At 44.1% G+C, this 19,747-nt stretch overlaps 1 protein-coding gene and 1 pseudogene across 1 annotated transcript in view; one reads left to right on the top strand and one right to left on the bottom strand.

The window, feature by feature from the left end:
* Positions 1–19,747, bottom strand: part of TMOD3 (tropomodulin 3) — an 84,811-nt gene that overhangs the window by 18,884 nt on the left and 46,180 nt on the right. The window contains exons 4-5 of the mRNA XM_037020997.2: positions 3,668–3,790; positions 2,337–2,426 (exon numbers count right to left, since the gene is read on the bottom strand). Of these exons, the coding sequence (XP_036876892.1) occupies positions 2,337–2,426; positions 3,668–3,790 (213 nt within the window). The remainder of the gene's footprint in view (positions 1–2,336; positions 2,427–3,667; positions 3,791–19,747) is intronic.
* Positions 8,897–13,728, top strand: LOC140843159 (poly(rC)-binding protein 2 pseudogene; annotated as a pseudogene).

Raw genomic sequence — 19,747 nt, 5'->3', positions numbered from 1 at the left:
CCCTCTCAAAAAAAAAAAAAAAAAAAAAAAAAAATTATTTTGCTGAGGACAGTTGAAAGATTTGGATATATTTAGCCTAGAAGTATATATTAACAGAAATATCTTTGTTTTCAGATCTATCTATAGAAGGAATGAAAAATTTCATGTTCTAGAAGGCTGGGTTAGAACCAGTGTAGATTGCCAGGAGGCAGAATTTGGTTTAATACCTGAAGGAGCTTCTTAACAGAGCTCTGCTGAAAGGACAAGGTGGGCTCTCCCTCATGCTAAGTTCAGCAAGGCAGTGTTCAAGATGGTAATCATGGATACAGAGAAGAGCTCCAACATTGAATGGAAAATTGAACAAGTTCTTCCTCAACTGCAAATTTTATAAAACCAAAAGATTTCTTTCCCCGATCTACAGAACATGTGTATTTAAGGAGCCTTGCTCCCTAATGAAATAATGGATTCAGTCAATGGGATGCTTAAACCATTAATAAAGGTTCATGTGGAGCTTTAAATGGATCAGGCTGTCAACATTTGAACCCACTCATCAATCTGAGCACCTTTCCCAAAGAGGAATGACCAGACCTAATATGTTTTCTAATGTGATTCAATCAGCACCTAGGAAGCATTCTTGCCAAAAATACAAAACCCAAAAAGCTGCACCTGAACACGATCAGGACTCAAGAAAATAAAAGTTTACAGAAACACAGGAGATAGAGAGACATGTAAAATGATACTACAAGGTTGCAATCAGCCAAATCCAGAATGTGGAAAATTCTACATGACAAGTAGTCTTCAAGAAATAAATGGCATAAAGGAGGAAAGAGTCTGAGGAGGACAGATGTTAAGAAGTTAAGAGGAACTGAAAACAAACAACAACAAATGCAGTGTGACCCTTATTTTGATCCTAATTTGAGCAAACCAGCTGCGAAATGATGTTTTTGAGAGAAGAGGGACATCTGAATGTGGACTGGGTATTAGATGATATGAAGGAATTATTTTAATTTTTAACTTTGATAGTGACATGGCAGTTATGTTAGAAGAAAGTCCTTCACTTGAGAGAGAGACATATGGAAATATTATAGGTGAAGTAATAGAAATGAACAGGATTTGCTTTAAAATATTCCAGGAGAAAAAGTGGAAGGGTTGGGGAGGGAGGCAGACAATAGATGAGGCAAGGTTGGTAACATGTTAAAAACAAAAACAAAAACAGCTGAAGCTGGTGATGGATGTATTTTACTCTTTTCTATTACATATGCTTGAACATTTCTACAATAAAAAAATTTTTAAAAGGGGAATGGCCAAGTTATAGGACATTCAGAAACTGGAATGTTATACAGACTTTTGAATGAGGTAAATTTTTAAGTATTAGCTAGGAAACATGATATACTGCTAAGTGATATACTGTAACAGCATAGGTTAAAGTTGTTATCACTGACTGTGTGTGACACTGAAGTTACTTTCTTAATTATTCTAAGACTTCAGTTCCCTCACATGCCAATTAAGCATAATAATAATACCAATTCACAGAACTACTGCATAGATTGAGAACAATTCACATTCAAGAACTATGCACAGAACATGACCCATAATCAGCATTCAAAAAAATCAGCCCATAGTAGTATTACTGAAAAATTAAGTTGTAAGAAGTATCTATAGTGTGGTCCCATTTTTCTTAAAAAAAAAAAATGACTATTAATGTATAACATGTACATATGTATAAGCTTGAATAAACATAGTACAAAGTCTAGAAGGATATATACAAAGTTGTTAACAGTTTGGGTTGGGGTAGGGACCTGGGGGGTGTAGAAGGCATGATTGTTATAAATAGAGAGACTTTTGCTTTTTACCTTGTACACTTAGGTATTGTTCAAATGTGCTACAAAAGTATGTATTACTTTGGTAATTTTAAAACATAAATAAATTTTTTTTAGAAAGCTTTGCTTTAGGCTATTTAATAGTTCATATCAGACCAAAAGCTTTATGGACTGAATAGTTCTGTGGTTCCTCCTGATCTGATTTTACAGTGCAGTTTGTCAACATTGTGGATTTCTTGATAATCAGTAACAGTGAAAATAAAATGTCAACAAAAGCCAAATTTAATTAGCTTTTATACTGTTTATCATTAGTATTATTTAGTGAGGATAAAATGGTTCCTGTTAAATTTCCTGACACATTAAGCATAAAATATTAATATGCTATTCTCAATAGTTTTCTATGTCAGTACCATCTAGCTGGAATCTTAGGCTTCAAGTACATACACATAATATTTGGTATGTATATACTGAGGTTGATACATGGAAAAAACAAAATGTATTTAACGAAGGATAGAATTCACAAAGCATTATACTCACTTGAAAAATTTTCTTGGTCGACACCATTACTACTTCCCACTATATTACAGAACTGTGTATTTGTTATCAAGTTGTGCATACCAAGAATAGCTACAAATATAGAAAAAGAAAATTACCTTTTATTTCATCAGTTTTAAACATAAAGAATTGATTTTATAACCAAAAATTTCTTATCTAAGTGATTTTAACATTTTCCTACTCAACTAAATACAGCTTTTGCAGCCAAAAAAATGAGAGACAATGTCCTTGTTATTTCCTCCCATACTTCTTAATTCAGACACATCCCTGGAGCCAGCCTAGCCCTAAATATAAGTCTGTGCTTAGCTCCATCTGGTGGCTAAGGGAGAAAACTGAAATGATTTATCTGTGGGGTTCATCCTTCTCACAAGGTTTCTAGGAACATGCAATAAAGGCAGATTTTCAAATTAACCTTCACTAATTTTACATTTCTTAACACTCATATTGTATTTTAGCTAAAAGAGAGTGCTAAAAGTAGTGTTGAATTCTCATAGTTAAGATTAAAGTAACATTCCTCATAAATGACACTGAGGAGAAATATACGTGGTTCGGGTTTTCGGTGCCCTTTTGCACACAAATGAGGCAAAAGCTGCAGTATGCCCCTGGCCATCCCACTCTGATGAATGCACCATTTACAAATCCATCATTCTTAGCCCTCCAAGACACAAGACATCGGCTCAGGCTGTGGCACCACACCGTGGCTGTCCCTTTCCTGGGCCCTTCCCAAAGAGCCATCATTGTTCATTTCAAACATATTAGTTCTTGGGGTTACTCGGTACTAGCTCTCCCCATCCATCATGTTTTTCTATATAGGAAAATATATGTGTGTGAAGGTAGGTGGGGTAGACTGGTCCAGAAAAGAAACTGGCAATGACTAACAGGGAGGTTTGGTGTGTCCCAAACACACTTTGGAAATGGGGTGAGTACAGCTCAGGACTGACTGTTTCATCTGCTTTTGTTATCCATCTTAGGGTCTTCTAATAAAATAGGACAGCAGTTGACCCTGGAGACTCTTTATCAGTGCTCAGATGGGACAGCTTCTAGCTGATCACCAGCTGATGAACAATACACCAAGATGGGGAAAGGTGTTAATACAATAAATTCCATTAGTATAAAAATTTCACCACTGAGGGAATTTAAAGAAATGAAATCCTTTATGTATCAGATTTCTAGTGTAAAAAACCAAATATATGGTCACTGATTCAACAGCACTTTGCTAAGCAAGGGAGGCATTTACACAATGTATATAGGTGTGTGCTGGCGTTCCCCTCCCTTCCACACTCATTCATAATCTCATTTGTTTTAGTAGATACCTGCGAGGTCACATAGTTCTGTATCAGAAGCACTTGTCAAAGCTTCTTCTAATTCTGGATCAAGAGATACTTTTTCTTCTGCAAAAGTCTGTATCGGTTTCTGTTTAGGGATAAATATTTTCCCTGTAAAATAAAGCAATCTGTTAATTCCACTACTATTGCTATGAACTCATTACCATTTTATCTTCTAAAAAAAATTATTAACAGTATGTACAATTCAAGCTGAAATAAAAAGTCAAGATAAACATCTACCATAATTTTGTTTCATCTTTGATATGTATTTATAAGTATCCAGAGTAATACCTTGGCCATACAAATTAGAATGGAAAAAAAAATCACATCAGAAATTTTATTTGTGAAAATAAAAACAGGTTCTTTTTGGAGCAGTTGTGAGTTACTCTACAAACACTGAATTAGAAGATAAATGAATGAAGGTATAAACAAAAAAAATCTGTAAAACTTTAAAAGGATTAAAAAAACCCTCATTCTAAGAATCCACTTACTTTTAAGCAAAAAATTGTTAGTCACTTGGGGTATGGCAATGGAATTATGATTCCAGAAATCTAAGTTCTAATTGCAAAGAAATTCCTGTATGTCCTGAGTTACTTGTATTCTGAAATTTGACCACTGTTCCTCTAAACCTCAATGGACACTATAAGAATTACCTTTTAACAAACTAGCTGTTGTAGAAACCTAAAATCTTTATTATTTGAAAATCAGTATTTCATTACCATATGTTCAAGGCAAGATTGAAAATATGAAGGGAATGGACAATGATGATACAGCTGCAGCACAGCTGACCAACAAGCTGTATTCACACTTGATAGGGATTAGTTACCAACACTGCCTCTGGGTTCTCTTCCAAGACAGGGAAAAATTCTCACTAAATGATCTGGAAAGGCCTATGTATGGATTTACAGAAGTGCCAATTCTTTTCTATCAGGAAACTCCCAGGAAAATATGAGACTATGTGGCCTGATGAATCCAATGCACTGTTCAAAGAAATGTTTGTGGGCTTATAATTAGTGTAGTGAGTGAGTACTGTGGGACTTCCTGCCCAAGGGATTATCAGTGTAACCATAGGGAATCCCTTCACAATATGGACTGCTACCAGGAATCTGGCCAAGGCTGCTCAGGTATTTTCTGCTTAAGCCTACCTAAAGGATCTTAATTTCTGATACTATGTTTTTTTATTTTTAGCATTTCCATTTGGTTCTTTTTAAAAAAATAGCTTGTGTCTTTGCTGAAATTCCCTGTTTCCGTATACTGTGCACCTTGTCCACCAGATTCTTCAGCATTTTTGTCTCAGTTATTTTAAAGTCCCTGACTGATGACACCAGTATCGGGGGCATCTCTGAGTCTCCCATTGACTGTTTATTTTCCTAAGTATGGTCACAGATGTCTTAAAGTCTCTGACTGTATGCTGGGCATTTTTGTATAAAAGTATAGCAGAGACTGGGGGAAATGATATTTATCCCCACAAAGGACCATATCCATTTGTTCAGGGCTTAATCAATATATTCTACAGTTGAGCTGAATCTGGGCTTTGTTGCAACTTTAGTTTAATTCAGTTACTCACTGGCTTCAAACATTTTGAGGACAGGATCAGGATTCTGTCTCTTCGGCAAGGCCTGGGTCTAGAACCCTAGTGAAGTTCTGGAGATCTGAGCTATCTCCTTTTTCGGAGTATGAATTGTGAGAGATTTCTCCCGATGTGTAACTCAGGCTGACAGCTATCTTGGTGAGAGGGGAGCTCTCGCGTTTTTCCAGTTCCACCTCCTGATTTTTGGGTTTGCCAGATCTTTCAGTCCCACTGTTGTCTTGTCTGCTCTACACTCTGTGAAGCTGGGGACAGCCTGGAAGGGATTTTTCTTTGCTCTCCTGCCTGTCCCTCAGTCTCTGCCAGCTGAAAGCATGTGCCTCAGGAATTTCCTCTCACACTGCTTCACTATCTTAGTTCTTGGAGTAGTATTCCCGGCACTACATAAAGACTTGGAGGAAAGAAGTGGGAGGTAGTGGGGTCTCACTGTCCCTAGGGCTGCATTGTCCAACAGGGCAGCCACTAGCCACACATGTGACTATTTAAGTTTAAAATAAAGTTAAAATTTCAGTTCCTCAAGTCACACTAGGCACATTTTAAGTACTTGATAGCTACATTTACTTGGCTAGTAGCTACCACACTGGTTAGCACAGATATTGAACATTTCCATCATGGCAGAAAGTGCTAGTGGACAGCACTGGTCTAGGGCTTTTCTGGATTCTAATCTGTCATGCCAGCCCATGCATGGTCATTAAGTTTGTTAAAGATTAGGCTGATTCCTCCTTACTTCTTTTTGCAGTGTTTTTCTCCTTTTCCCTATATTTTAGTCAGGAAAGAGAGCAGGAGTAGATTAACACTCCTACAGATGGCTTGTCACTTTCTGGAGTCATTTAGGTTTGTGTCCTCAAGTTCTCTGATGGTTTTAAAAAAATAAGAGTAGGCACTTACACTGCTTTCTTAGGTTATTATGGTGAGAATAATTGTCTCTTGCAACTCCTACATCTGAATCAGAAATCTTTCTGGTCAAGTATTTTCTTATTGAAAAAATGGCTCTTGGTCAATCCACAATGTATTTGTATTAGTGAGGATGTTTTCAACTGCATATAGCAGAATACCCAATTGAAAGTGGCTTACACTGGTGCCTCTCAAGTTTTAATGAGTGTCTCATTCACCAGGTGATCTCATTAAAGTACAGATTCTGATGCAGCAGGTCTGACATGGGACAAGGTTCTGCATTTCTAACCAGTCTCCCTGGTGATGCCAAACTGCTGATCCGCAGACCCCTTTTAAAGTAGGAGGGTTCAAACAAAAAGTATTTTTATAATCTCAGTTAAGTCCACAGGTAGGTGGTATTGGGTTAGCTCAATGTCAATTCTTTATTCTTATTTCCCCTGGAATTTCATGTGTGGGTACGCATGCATGCACACGCACACACGTAAGAGAGATAGAAACAGTCCTCTGAAAAAAACTAACAACCCATGAGGATTGGCTATACATTGATATTTTTGAAAAAGCTCCCTAGGTGATTCTGATTCTTAATTACTCAGGTTGAAGCACTGATCTGAATAATTACAGTTCTGAAAAGATTAGGATGAGTTACTTTCCTCTCCTTGAAATATAGTCAAAAAGCCCTGACTTATAATTTTTAATATTTGCATTTATTTGAATTAACAATGTCTTTAAAAAAGCATTTATTTTATCCTTTAGCAGACAGCATTCTGTCTAAATGACTTTAATTTCCTTATTTAACATAGCAAAGTCCAAAACTGGAATTTTTTAAAACTGAAATTACAATTCTTTACATTGTAGCAAATTAAGAAAATAAGCAATGAGTAGATCAGAAAAAAATCTCTCAGGTAAGACCAAAATGGCATGACCCTCAAACACAAAAATGAAACAAACAAAAACAGGGCTATGACTCTTGATAGCCAAGAATGTTAAAATAGCTCAGTAATGTTTCTGCTACTACAAAATGGCAGCTAAGGAAACAGAAGAAATCAAGATAAGAATTCTTGTAACAGTAAATTAAATGCATGGCATTTATCCAAACTCATGTTTATGCCAAAAGTGATGGTGGGGTGGGGAGAAGGAATCTCTTGCCAAAATCCTTGCTATTGTCACAAAATCAGTGAGAGATCCTGTGAAGCACATTAACAATTTTATTGCCAGGACCTTTCTTCACAAATCCTCATCTCTTCTGCTCTGATACCAAGTTATAGCTACTGCAAATGTTTAAGAATTATGTTAGTCACATCGTAGCTCCCATCCTGGCAGAGTATACAGTAAGTGTAGCAAGAAACAGAAATGGCTCTTATTTATATCATTCCTATAGAGAGGAAAGGCCTAACTAATTTTACTGTTTATATGTTTATATACCCTTTTGCAGAAAAGATTTAAGGAAACTAGGCCACTACAATCTCCAAAGGGCTTTGGGATATACCTTTTGACAGGAAACACAAACCTCAAACCAACCGAACCAATGGATGAGGAGCAGATGCTGGAAAGGCATTTTTGTTTTTACACAATGATACACATGATAACCTGCTCAATACTACAATATGATCATCAATACATGCTTATTTATTCAACAACTGTTTAGTGAGCCTGTGTACACTAGATAATGAGCTAGAAAGACATTCTAAGGACAGTAAGAGCTCCTTCACTTTGCAGAGATAGGATACTGGAGACATCTACTTGTGGCCAAGATGAGGATTAGCAACAGGGTTTACTTACATGCCTGAACAACCCCAAAACACACAAAATATATGAAAGAAGTTTTCAAGACACCAATCATCAGGCAACCAAGGACAGTGATCCCTGAGAGATGAGTAACAAAGTGAGCCCTGTTGACTGCCCAGCTTACTGCCTGCCTGGAGGAAGTGTCTAGGGTGCGGCAGAGGGAGCAGGAATGCAGGGCCTGGGAACATTCTGCATTGAGCAGACAGCTGAGGTCCAGGGTTTAGCATCTGCAGGACAGAGCACTGAAGGACAGAGTTACAGACATTGAGCTCTAGTCATCTGCAGAGGGCTGCCTATCAGTTTTTGGCAGAGTACCAATCAGCACATGTATGTGATGGAACTACCTTGGGCCAAGCTAAAAATCTGAAAGATTACAGGTGATAGTGCCTGTCCTCATGCAGGGTGGGGAATAGACCTGTTCCCCCAAGCCAGACAAAAACCTCGTAATTTACAGAGCACTGGGCAGGGACCTCAGAAGGGTCTTGCCACAGTAGCAGAGAAATAACAAATGTTCAAAGCAAGACCCTAAAGGATCAAACTGTTCTCAATCCCAGAATGAAATGCAAGATTTATATGGATACCAAAATATACAGCACCCAACAAGTTAAAATTCCTAATGTCTACATCCAATAAAAAATTATTAGCATGCAAAGACACAGGAAAATTCAATCTATAAGCAAAGAAAAATCAATCTTTCAAAACTAGTTTAGCAATGACAGATGTAAAATTAGCAGGTAAGGCCCAGACCAGCAAAGGCAGCACCTGGAGCAGCTTCAGCCTGCGTGCTCTTCCGCCTGCCCGCCCTCCGCAACCCTCACCTGGCCTGGGGTCTTTTCCCCTTCCTGCTCTTTATCCTCCAACCCCACTTCCTCCTCCACATGTCCATGGGGGGCCCCCTTGCCTTCCCACCCACCCCTATGCTCCTCTTACTGCCCCCAGCCTCCCACCTGCTCCCCTCTTCCCTTCTTGCCCTCAGTCACCTTGCACCTGCAGTTTCTGGCTTTCATCCCCACCAGAGACCAAAGACTTGATGACTCAAAGTTCAGCTCTCTAGACTACTGCTCAACATGGATACCAGTGTGATCAAAGGTGGTTTAAACATCACTCTCACTATCCAGCTACTTATGCATAGGAAGGAAATTGTCAGTATCACTGGAAAGAAAGGACAATCAGTTAAGAAGATGGTGCGTATATCAACATCTCTGAAGGGAACTGTCCTGAGAGGATTATCACTGTGGCTGGACCCACTAATGCCATCTTCAAAGCCTTTGTTATGATCACTGACAAACTGCAAGAAGATATTAGCAGCTCCATGAGCAATAGCACAGCTGCCAGTAGACCCCCAGTCACCCTGAGGCTGGTTCCTGCTAGTCAGTGTAGCTCTCCCACTGGAAAAGGTGGTTGCAAGATCAAGGAAATATGAGTACAGGAGCTCAGGTCCAGGTGGCAGGAGATATGCTCCCCAACTCAACTGAGTGGGCCATCACTATCGCCAGCATTCCAAAATCCATCAATGAGTGTGTGAAACAGATCTGTGTGGTCATGTTGGAATTCCTGCAGAAGGTGGTGACCATCCTGGACTGGCCCAAGCCATCCAGTTCTCTAGTCATCTTTGCAGGTGGTCAGGACAGATACAGCACAGAGGCAGAGGTAGTGGCAGCAAGAGCTTTCCTCACGCCACCCCCTCCATATGCCTCAACCCTGACCTAAGCGACCACCTCTAGAGGCCTATACCATTCAAGGACAGTATGCCATTCCACAGCCAGATTTGACCAAGGTGCACCAGTTGGCAATATAACAGTCTCACTTTCCCATGACGCATGACAACACTGGGCTCAGTGCAGGTTTGGATCCACATACTCAGAACTACTCCTGAACTCACCATTCCAAATGATCTGACTGGCTGCATAATTGGGAGTCAAGGCGCCAAAATCAGTGACATCTGTCAGATGTCTGGAGCACAGATCAAAACTGCAAACCCAATGAACAATCAACTGATAGGTAGGTTACCTTCACTGGATCGGCTGCCAGCATTAGCCTGGCTAAATTATCTGATGAATGTCAGGCTTCTCTTGGAGACGGGTGGCATGGGGAACAGCCATGACAATATAGATTCATCCATAATCCCTTTCTGCTGTTCACCACCAACCACGATCTATCTGCATAGATGCTGAACAGTTAGCAATTCCAGATTTTAAATAATTTGTAAATTTTCAGGTTCTACACACTTTATCATCTACTTGTGAATTTTTTAAATTAAAGCATTTTTATTCCTTGCTCTATTCAGTTGTTAATGCTGAGATCCATATTTAGTTTTATATGCTGATCCCTGTTTTGTTTTTTTCGGCTCATCTTTTTTTTTGTTTGTCATGAAAATATAAGAGTGGAATATTAATACATTTCAGTTTAGCTCTGTAATATTGGAAAATTTTCAAAAAAATTAAAAGATAGACTGGAATAAAATTAGTAGGTAAGGATATAATCAAAGCTGTTATAATTACATTCCATGGGTTCAAAAGTATAGTAGCGATACAGAAGATATGAAAAAAGAGAGAACAAATAATTGGTGGAATAAAGAGAAAAGACATGCTATGCTAGCACTAATCAAAAGAAAACAAGATTGGCTGTGTTAATATCAGACAATGTACATTTCAGAGTAAAGAATATTACAAGGGATAAAAGAGGTCATTTCATAATGACAAGATGGTCAATTTGTTAGAGCAGGTACACAGCTAGACATGAGCAGGGAGGAGGGGGACTCTAGCAGGTGTTTACATTAGGCTACATGCTTACTTACATTCTACACAGTTGTGTGAGCTGTTCTCGTGGGATGAAGGGACTGAGAATATAGATAACAGACTGGCCCATACTGGCTAGTTCCAACATGGAAGAGAAGTTCACCCAAACTTCACCCCAAAATATATACTCATTAACACAGCAAAATCATGTCTCCCTGCATCATGGCAGTTCTGAGGAGAACCAAACAGTCAAAAATCCCTCCACCTGGCATAAGGGTGAAGCAAGCCCCAACTCCAAAAATACTCCACCTTTTCCCTTTGAAACCTAACCCCACTTAGTGAATGTCTTGTCAATGGGTTTCAGCCCTGGGCAAATTCACTATGGATTCAGTGTGACCAAAGAAATAACCACAACACGTTCCTGGGGTGAAAGGGTTATACCCAGCTTTGTTCTCACAGTGGCAGGCCAGTCACTAAAATCCCATTCACTCAGAGCGAGTCTGCATGCAGCAAGCCAGTCTCTGCCTCTGGGCCCCTCTGTCTGCACAGCTGTCCTCTGGGCTTCTCTGCACAGTCGTCCCACACAGCCATCTGTGGGTAATACATGGCTGCTGACTCTATATAAAGAGCTCCACCCAGTGCTCTGGGTGCGACATGGTGGCACAGCTGCAAGGCTGCAGGAAAGCAGAGCAGAGGCTGGAGTGGTGGCAGCACCAAGGACAGCGGCCCAGAGGACAGCTGTGTGGGACGACTGTGCAGAGAGGCCCAGAGGATGGCTGTATGGGACGGCTGTGCAGGCAGAGTGGCCCAGAAGATGGCTGTGCAGGCAGAGAGCCCTGGAGGACAGCTGTGTGGGCAGAGGGGCCCAGAGGATGGCTGTGCGGACAGAGGGGCCCAGAGGATGGCTGTGTGGGCAGAGGAGCCCAGAGGCAGAGACCAGCTTACTGCATGCAGACTCGCTCTGAGTGAATGGGATTTTAGTGACTGACCTGCCACCTGGAAATAAAGTTGGGTATAACCCTTTCACCCCAAGAACGTTTTGCTGTCAATTTCTTTGGTCACATTGAATCCATAGCGAACTTGCCTGGGGCTGAAACTGAATGGTAAGACACCTCAGCAGAATCCCCTCTGGGTCTGCCCAAGTCCAACTCTCAGGTGTGTGTTTTTTGCTTTTCTCCATACTCTTATTTTCCAAATAAACTTTTAAAGCTTAACCACCTTTATGTCTCCTTGAATTCTTTCTCACAATGAGAACCAAGGACCTGTCTTCAGTAACAAATTCATCAAGAAAGCACAACAATCCTAAAATAAAAACAAGTAACAGAGTGTGGATAAATTCAAAGTTCCCGTGGCCAGGATTCTCACCTGGCCGTGGTTGGCTAGCTCACTGCACACGTGTGGGCAATACGTTGCTACTGACTCTATATAAAGAGCTCCACCCAGTGCTCTGGGCGACATGGTGGCACGGCTGCAAGGCTGTAGGAGAGGAGAGCAGAGTACAGGCTGGAGTGGTGGCAGTGCTGAAGACAGAGGCCCAGAGGATGGCTGTTCAGGCAGAGAGGCCCAGAGGCAGAGACCGGCTTGCTGCGTGTAGACACATTCTGAGTGGAGGAGATTTTAGTGACTGACCTGCCACCGTGGAAATAAAGTTGGGTATAACCCTTTCACCCCAAGAATGTTCTACTGTATTTCTTTGGTCACACTGAATCCATAGTGAACTTGCCTGGGGCTGAAACCCACTGGCAAGACAAAGAGCCTCAAAGTATATGATTTGGGGACCACTAAAAGCAGTATTCTATAGAATGTAAATTACATACAGAAATGTTTGAGGGGAAGGAAAATCCTGAGTGGGGATTGTTATCCAGAGAAAGTTTCCCTTAAAACAAGATCTTAACATGCAGGATAAAGATCCGTCCAGCTAACTCCTTGCCCCAAAGGAGTAATGAGTGACTCATTCAAAAGATACAGCAACCAGTCTGAAAAGGAGATGTCACCATATGCATGACTAATTTAAGCAGCCCATTTCAAGTATCAGCTTCACTGTGTAAGAAGACCCTTTTTAGAGGTATATAAGGTATATTTAAAATTCATAAGATATGAGCATAAAAATAAGAGCCAGTATTTATCTTGAACTTAGTGGAAAGCAAATGTTCACTGGCAGTTATACACTCCTATTGATTTAGGCACACAGTAACTGAAGGGTCCCCACCAGTAAGATGGCAAACTTCCGGCTTCTCTTCGGGGGTCCTCAGTTCCCGCCGGCGCCACCTGAAGCCCAATCACCTCTCGCCCCCCTCCCAGTCCCAGCACCTAGCCAACAGCCACCAGCCCCGTAGAAGTGACACCTCAATCAATTCATGCCCCTTCCTATATAACCCAGCACCTTTCCCTAATAAAGCGGAACTCTCCGGTGAATTGCTGCTATGTGTCGCTCCTTTCCTTTCATTGGTGCCGAAACCCGGGAGACGGGACACCCCAACTGGGCCCCGTCTTCCCCCAACACCAGCAGCAGCTTGCCCTCGTCCTCTTTTTCCGGCGCTGGCTCATCACACTCACCACTCCTCTCTGGCCTTTAGGTAAGTTTCCCCCTGGAGTGGGCCATTCTTCCCCGAGCTATCGCAGTGCCATTGACCGTGATCGTCCGGCAAGGCCCTGATGCTCGGGAATGAGGAGGGAACACTCCCCGCCTCAGGCCTTCACGGCTGCGGCGGACCCTCAGGCCCCTCCTCCAAAAGCCATAAATCCCCGCCTCAAGCCTTTACGGCTGCGGCGGGTGCTCAGGCCCTCCTCCAACAGTCAAACGCATTCACCATCCCTTCCATCAGTGCTGAAAGTTTTTAAGCAAAATTTCCCCGGGGTGGGCCACTCTTCCCCGAGCTATCGCAGTGCCATTGACCGTGATTGTCCGGCAAGGCCCTGACGCTCAGGGATGAGGAGGGAACTCTCCCCGCCTCAGGCCTTCACGGCTGCGGCGGAGCCTCAGGCCCCTCCCCAAACAGCCATAAATCCCCGCCTCAAGCCTTTACGGCTGCGGCGGACGCTCAAACCCCTCCTCCGACAGTCATAAATCCCCGCCTCAGGCCTTCACGGCTGTGGCTGACTCTCAGGCACTCCCCTCCAACAGCCATAAACGAGGTGACTCCTTTGTGGATGAGAACGCTCCCTTTTCCCCCCCTCCTCCTTCTGCTCCGTCCGCCGAAAACGCCTAGCGCTAGGTACCTCGTGACTCCGGCACTCTGCCTTCTTAGGGAAGTCTGGGTGACGACCCACACTTCCCAAGAAATTCCGACTCATATACGAGTTTCCGCAGACCACCAAGGATCATCAGGGACGCCCTTTGTCTCCTTGTGGTCTGCTTCCAGTCCGAGGATCTCTGTTCGTCTTCCCCTGTTTGTCTCCTTCTCTGTCCTTTAGCCATGGGAGCCTCCTCATCCCTCCCTGAAAGTTCACCTCTTGAATGCCTGCTTAAGCATCTGGCTACCCTCTCCCTGATGCCTGATATAAAACCAAAACTTCTCCGTAAATATTGCTCCCAAGATTGGCCGACATACCCCCTAGACAATAAAAACCAATGGCCTGCAGGGGGAACTCTTGATCCTAACATCACTCGCAATCTTTTTAACTACTGCCAGCGCCTGAAAAAATGGAAGGAGATTCCCTATATCGAAGCTTTCTGCCTCCTCCTCTCCCCGCCCCCTCCCAAGTTTTCCTAGCCTGCAAGCCGCCGCCCCCGCAGAAGCCTCCCGTTCACTCCCTTCCCCTTCTACAACAGCCCTTCTCCCTTCCTCCCCCACCATCTCCTCCCCCATCTCACCTCCTCCACCTTCATTCCCTGCAGATTAAGCCTGAGCCTTTCAGCCCCCCTTTAACTAGGTCCCAAGAGCCTCCTCCGTCTTTGCCCTCATCACCTGTTTCTCCCCTGTTAGGGACCACCTTTGTCTTCTCACATGTTTGTAGGGAGAATGGGAAAGCACCTTCCCCCATGTCTGAACGCAGCATGGGAAAGCACAAGCTAGAGAACAACCGGTGCAGTCCTTGGAAGTTATCTGTCCACAAAAACATATCTTGTCCTCGACGATGAGCCAAGACTCTTCACTCTGAAAATAGGGAGACCTTGAAGATGTGTAGAAACACCGCCCCTGTTTCTAGCTATGTCCTTCCCCCACTTGCCAATGTGGCAGGAATAGAAAACAACGCATTCCATAAGCAATTAACTGGAGCCCTGCTATAGCTCAGTAGAGCATGGGACTCTTAATTCAGAGTCATGAGTTCAAGCCCAACTAGAGCGGCAGAAGTAAGCAGCTGGGCTGCTAGCTGGCGACATGTGGGTCCGATTCTACCTTTCTTTATTTTCTTTGCCCCCCTTCTGCACTTCAGGACCTGCTCGACTAGGCACGGCTAGACCGCGTCACTCCCCCACAGACTGAGCCAGAACCCTTCAGTCCCCCTCAGACTCAGTCCCGAGAGCCTCCCAAAATTATCGCCCCCCTCCGGGAGGTAGCAGAATCCGAAGGCAGCGTGCGCGTTCACATCCCTTTCTCCTTAAGAGATTTAGCCCAACTAGAGAAACGCCTAAGTTCCTTTTCCACTGATCCCATGACATACATCAGGGAGTTTCAATACACCCTCCAGTCTTACAGCCTCACACATCATGACATATTCATGCTCCTGGCCAATACTCTCCTCCCTGAAGAGCGCAGACGAGTTTAGGACTTCGCCCAAATGCAGGCTACTGAAACCCACAGGACTGACCCCACCTATCCCCCTGGCCCCACTGCTGTCCCCGAACAAGACCCACACTGGAATTATAACACCGCCATGAGTCTCCGCTCTCGAGATATTTTTGCCTCCTGCTTAATAGCAGGTCTGAAAAGGGCAGCTTGTAAAGTAGTCAATTTTCAAAAGCTCCAAGACATAATTCAAAAGAGAGATGAAATCCCCTCCAAGTTCTTAGACAGACTCACTCAAGCCCTATTACAGTATACCAGCCTGGACCCAGAAACACCTGAAGGAAGACATGTCCTTATGACATACTTCCTAGCTCAAGGCTACCCCGACATTAAAGCTAAACTCAAAAAGTTAGAACAGGGCCCCGCTACCCCACAGACTGAGATCCTAACAGTGGCCTTTAAAGTCTTCCATAAGCGGGAGGAGGAGAAAGAATGCCGTAAACAAAAGGCTGATCAGGCCAATTTCCAGATGTTGGCCCAGCTGATAAAACCACAACCTGGGCGCCCCTCTACAAACAAGCCCCCCCAAGAGCTTGTTTCAAGTGCAGAAAAGAGGGACATTGGTCAAGGGCGTGCCCCTCCCCCAGATCTCCTACCACCCCATGCCCCAGATGCCACAAAAAGGGCCACTGGGGGTCTGATTGCCCAACCACCCGAAGGGGAGGCTGGACGAACAACCCCCTTCCTAAGCCCGCCGTAGTGGGGCTGGCAGAAGAAGATTGATGGGGCCCGGGGGCTTCTCGCCCAACCATTTCCATCACCAAACAGGAGCCCAGGGTTACTTTAACAGTAGACGGTCACCCCATCTCCTTCCTCCTAGATACAGGAGCCACCTTCTCAGTCTTGTGAGAATACCGGGGCCCTACCACGCCAGCCATTACTCCTATAGTCAGAGTAGGAGGTAAACAGATTTTCCCATTAAACCCCCCACCCACCCTTTTATGCACAATCCAAGACAATCCCATACCTTTCTCCCACTCCTTCCTGGTTATGCCCCAGTGTCCCATCCCTTTACTAGGACGAGACATCCTTTCCCTCCTCCACGTTTCCATAACTATATCCACTCCCACAGCCCCCAGTACTCCCTTTCTGATGGCCCTCATAGCCGACGACCCCCCTCTACCCAATGAAAGCTCCGGTTCTGCCCTCATACACCCTGTAAATCCCAAAGTTTGGGACATTACAAGCCCCTCCGTGGCCCTATGTCCCCCTGCCTCTATCAAATTATGTGACCCCTCTCAGTATATCTGTCAGGCCCAATACCCCCTAACCACTTCAGCCCTCATAGGCCTCCAACCCATCATTCAAGCAGACCCACTCACTCCCCATTTAATACCCCCATATTAGCTGTTAAAAAAACCAACGGATCTTGCCGCCTTGTCCAAGACCTTCGCCTCATCAACATAGCCATTGTCCCTATCCATCCCTTAGTTCCAAATCCACACAGCCTCAGCATCCCACTTCTCAGTCCTAGATCTCAAGGACCCATTTTTCTATCCCTCTAGACCCCTGCTCCCAAGATTTTTTCATCTTCACCTGGACGGACCCATACACAAGACATTCTGAACAACTCACCTGGACAGTTTTGCCACAAAGCTTCCGAGATAGTCCCCATATTTTTAGACAGGTAGGTCCTAGCTCAAGACCTCAAACAGTTTAATCATGATCACTCCAAGTCCACCTTATTATAATACATGGACAATCGTCTACTCTGCAGTCTCTCGTGAGAACAGTCTCAACTTGACACTGCCTCCCTACTTAACCTTCTAGTGTCCAGAAGTTACCGAGTATCCCCTGTCAAAGCTCAAATCTCTTCCCCTCCTGTCACTTACCTCAGATTCCTTCTATCTCAACAAAGAACGTCCATTACCTTACACAGAAAATGGCTCCTCTCTGACCTGCCCATTCCCAAAACCAAGACAGAAATCCTTTCCTTTCTAAGCCTGGCTAGATATTTTAGACCGTAAATCCCTAACTTCTCCCTGCTCCCTGTTGGCAAAACCCCTATACGACCTCAGCAAGAGCCCCCCCTAAAAAACCATTATCCTCCTCACCCCAACACTCCTTCATTAAGCTCCATCAAGCCCTTGTGGAAGCCCCAGCTCTCCATCTTCCTGATTTGTTGAAGCCCTTCTCATTATACATTCATGAGAGGTCCAGTCACGCTCTAAGAGTCCTAGGCCAATATTATGGCCCATCCTTTGCCCCAGTAGCTTATCTCTCCAAGCAATTAGACCCCACAGTTCAGGGATGGGCCCCCTGCCTACGAGCATTAGCCGCTAGACAGCTCTTGCAGAAAGAAGCTCATAAACTGACATTCAGAGCGTCCCTTACCATTCTGTCCCCGCATCACCTAAAAGATCTCTTAACCTACAAAAGTTTACAGACTCTCCCTCCCTCCAGACTCCTGACCTTACTGTCCTCTTTCCTCCAAAATCCCGTTCACCCCCTTTGGCCATCCATATCTGAATCATGACTTTTTCCTCCTTTACTGCTCTCTCGCTTTTTTTCCTCATTCCTATTGTCTTCCCCACCACCCCAGCCTCCTTTGTATGGCAATTCAAAGTCAGACAGACTTACACACAGCATCAAACAAAAGTTACTGCCCTCATTGCCACACCAGACTGCCCTCTGAAAAGCTGCTCTGAGCCTTTATACCTCCACTTTCCTCCCTCCACTGAAGTGTTCACTAGCAGCTACCCTTATTCTCCCTACCTCTGCTTCCTCTATGACCAAAAACAAGCCTATTGCAGGCGATGGCCAGATACCTACAGGAGATGTCCCTACTAGTCTTGCACCATTCACTACATAGGTAACTTCCAGTACCCACAGTATTACTCCTCCAACCGTTTCATGAAATATCCCAATGGCTCATTCTTCTTATCAATCCCAGATCCCTGGGACTCTCGATGGGCTGCCAGAGTCACAGCCTCAGTTTACTACGGGGGGTCCTCGACCCCCCACAGTACCCTTCATATCTCTCGAAAGTATGTTCTCTCTCATTCCCAGATCTCTCAAGTTGCATCAGATAGCAGACATTCCGAAAAAGTCATTATCCAAACTCTTGATAGTGCCTCTTCATCTTCTTATCCCCGCCCCTCTTCCCATTTCTCCTACTCTTCATTACAGCTCATTCAGGACACCACCATCTTTCTCAACCACACCCTTAACACCGCCAATTGTTTCTTGTGCGCATCACTACAGCGCCCACTGCTGGCCGCCGTGCCCCTTAATATTTCCAACTACTCCTTCCATGCAGAAAGACAACCCCTCTGCCCCCTGGCAGACATACCCCTATGGGAACCAGAATACTCAGATAATCTCACCATCCACCACTGTGTAGGTCCAACTCCACCCCCCTCCAGCGCACTTCACTGCCTCTCTATCTACACCCCTACCTCCGGCTCTAAGACTTTTACGCAACCAGGACACTTCTTTTAGTGTAATGGCAGTCTTTTCAACTCACTGCCTCTCAACTCCGATACACCCTGCATTCTCGTCACCCTAATCCCACAGTTAACAGTTTACAGCATGGCAGAATTCCTTGAGCTCCAACCTCCCTTGCCCTCGCGCACAAAAAGGGCTGCTTTCCTTCCCATCATGCTTGGTATCTCTTGGACCACCTCAGCCATTGGGGCAGGGTTTTCGGGAGAAGCCTTGGGTCACTCTCTATAGGCAGTTAGAGATCTCAACGCCAAACTTGAGGGATCCCTGACATCCACTGCCGATTCTCTAGCCTCTCTCCAAAGACAGGTCACTTCGCTAGCTAAAGTCACCCTTCAAAACCGGCGGGCCCTAGATCTGCTTACAGCCGAGAAGGGCGGCACCTGCGTCTTCCTCTGGGAAGAGTGCTGCTATTACATAAACGAATCTGGCATTGTAGAAACTGACATTACCAAACTCACCGACCTTGCCTCCAGTCTCCACTCTGCTTCCAATTCCAACCCATTCTCGTCAATACTAACAAACACCCTCCTCACCTGGCTCTGGCCCATTGCAGGCCCCATAATAATCATTCTTCTTGCCTGTCTCTTCTTACCCTGTGTAATAAAGTTCATCAAATGCCAAGTCGGAAAAATCTCTAATCAAGCTTTCAACCAGTTTTTACTCAGGAACTACCAGCTTCTGGCCACAGAAGATCCCTCACCCTCACGTGACCTCCTCACCACACGCTGAGATGGACCCCTCTCTCCACTGGAAACTGTTCCTGGAAACAATAGCCGCAGACGCCTGGCTCCTGACACCCATATCCTCTTGGCCAACCTATGGTTACAGGGAACCTTCATTGATTTCCAAACCTGAAGAAGTCCACATCTACTCGTCCTTACTGCGG

This window comes from Manis javanica, chromosome 8, assembly GCF_040802235.1.
Source record: "Manis javanica isolate MJ-LG chromosome 8, MJ_LKY, whole genome shotgun sequence".
NCBI lineage: Eukaryota > Metazoa > Chordata > Mammalia > Pholidota > Manidae > Manis > Manis javanica.
The sequence above is the reverse complement of the archived record's forward strand: the minus strand, read 5'-3'. Positions and strand labels throughout refer to the sequence as shown.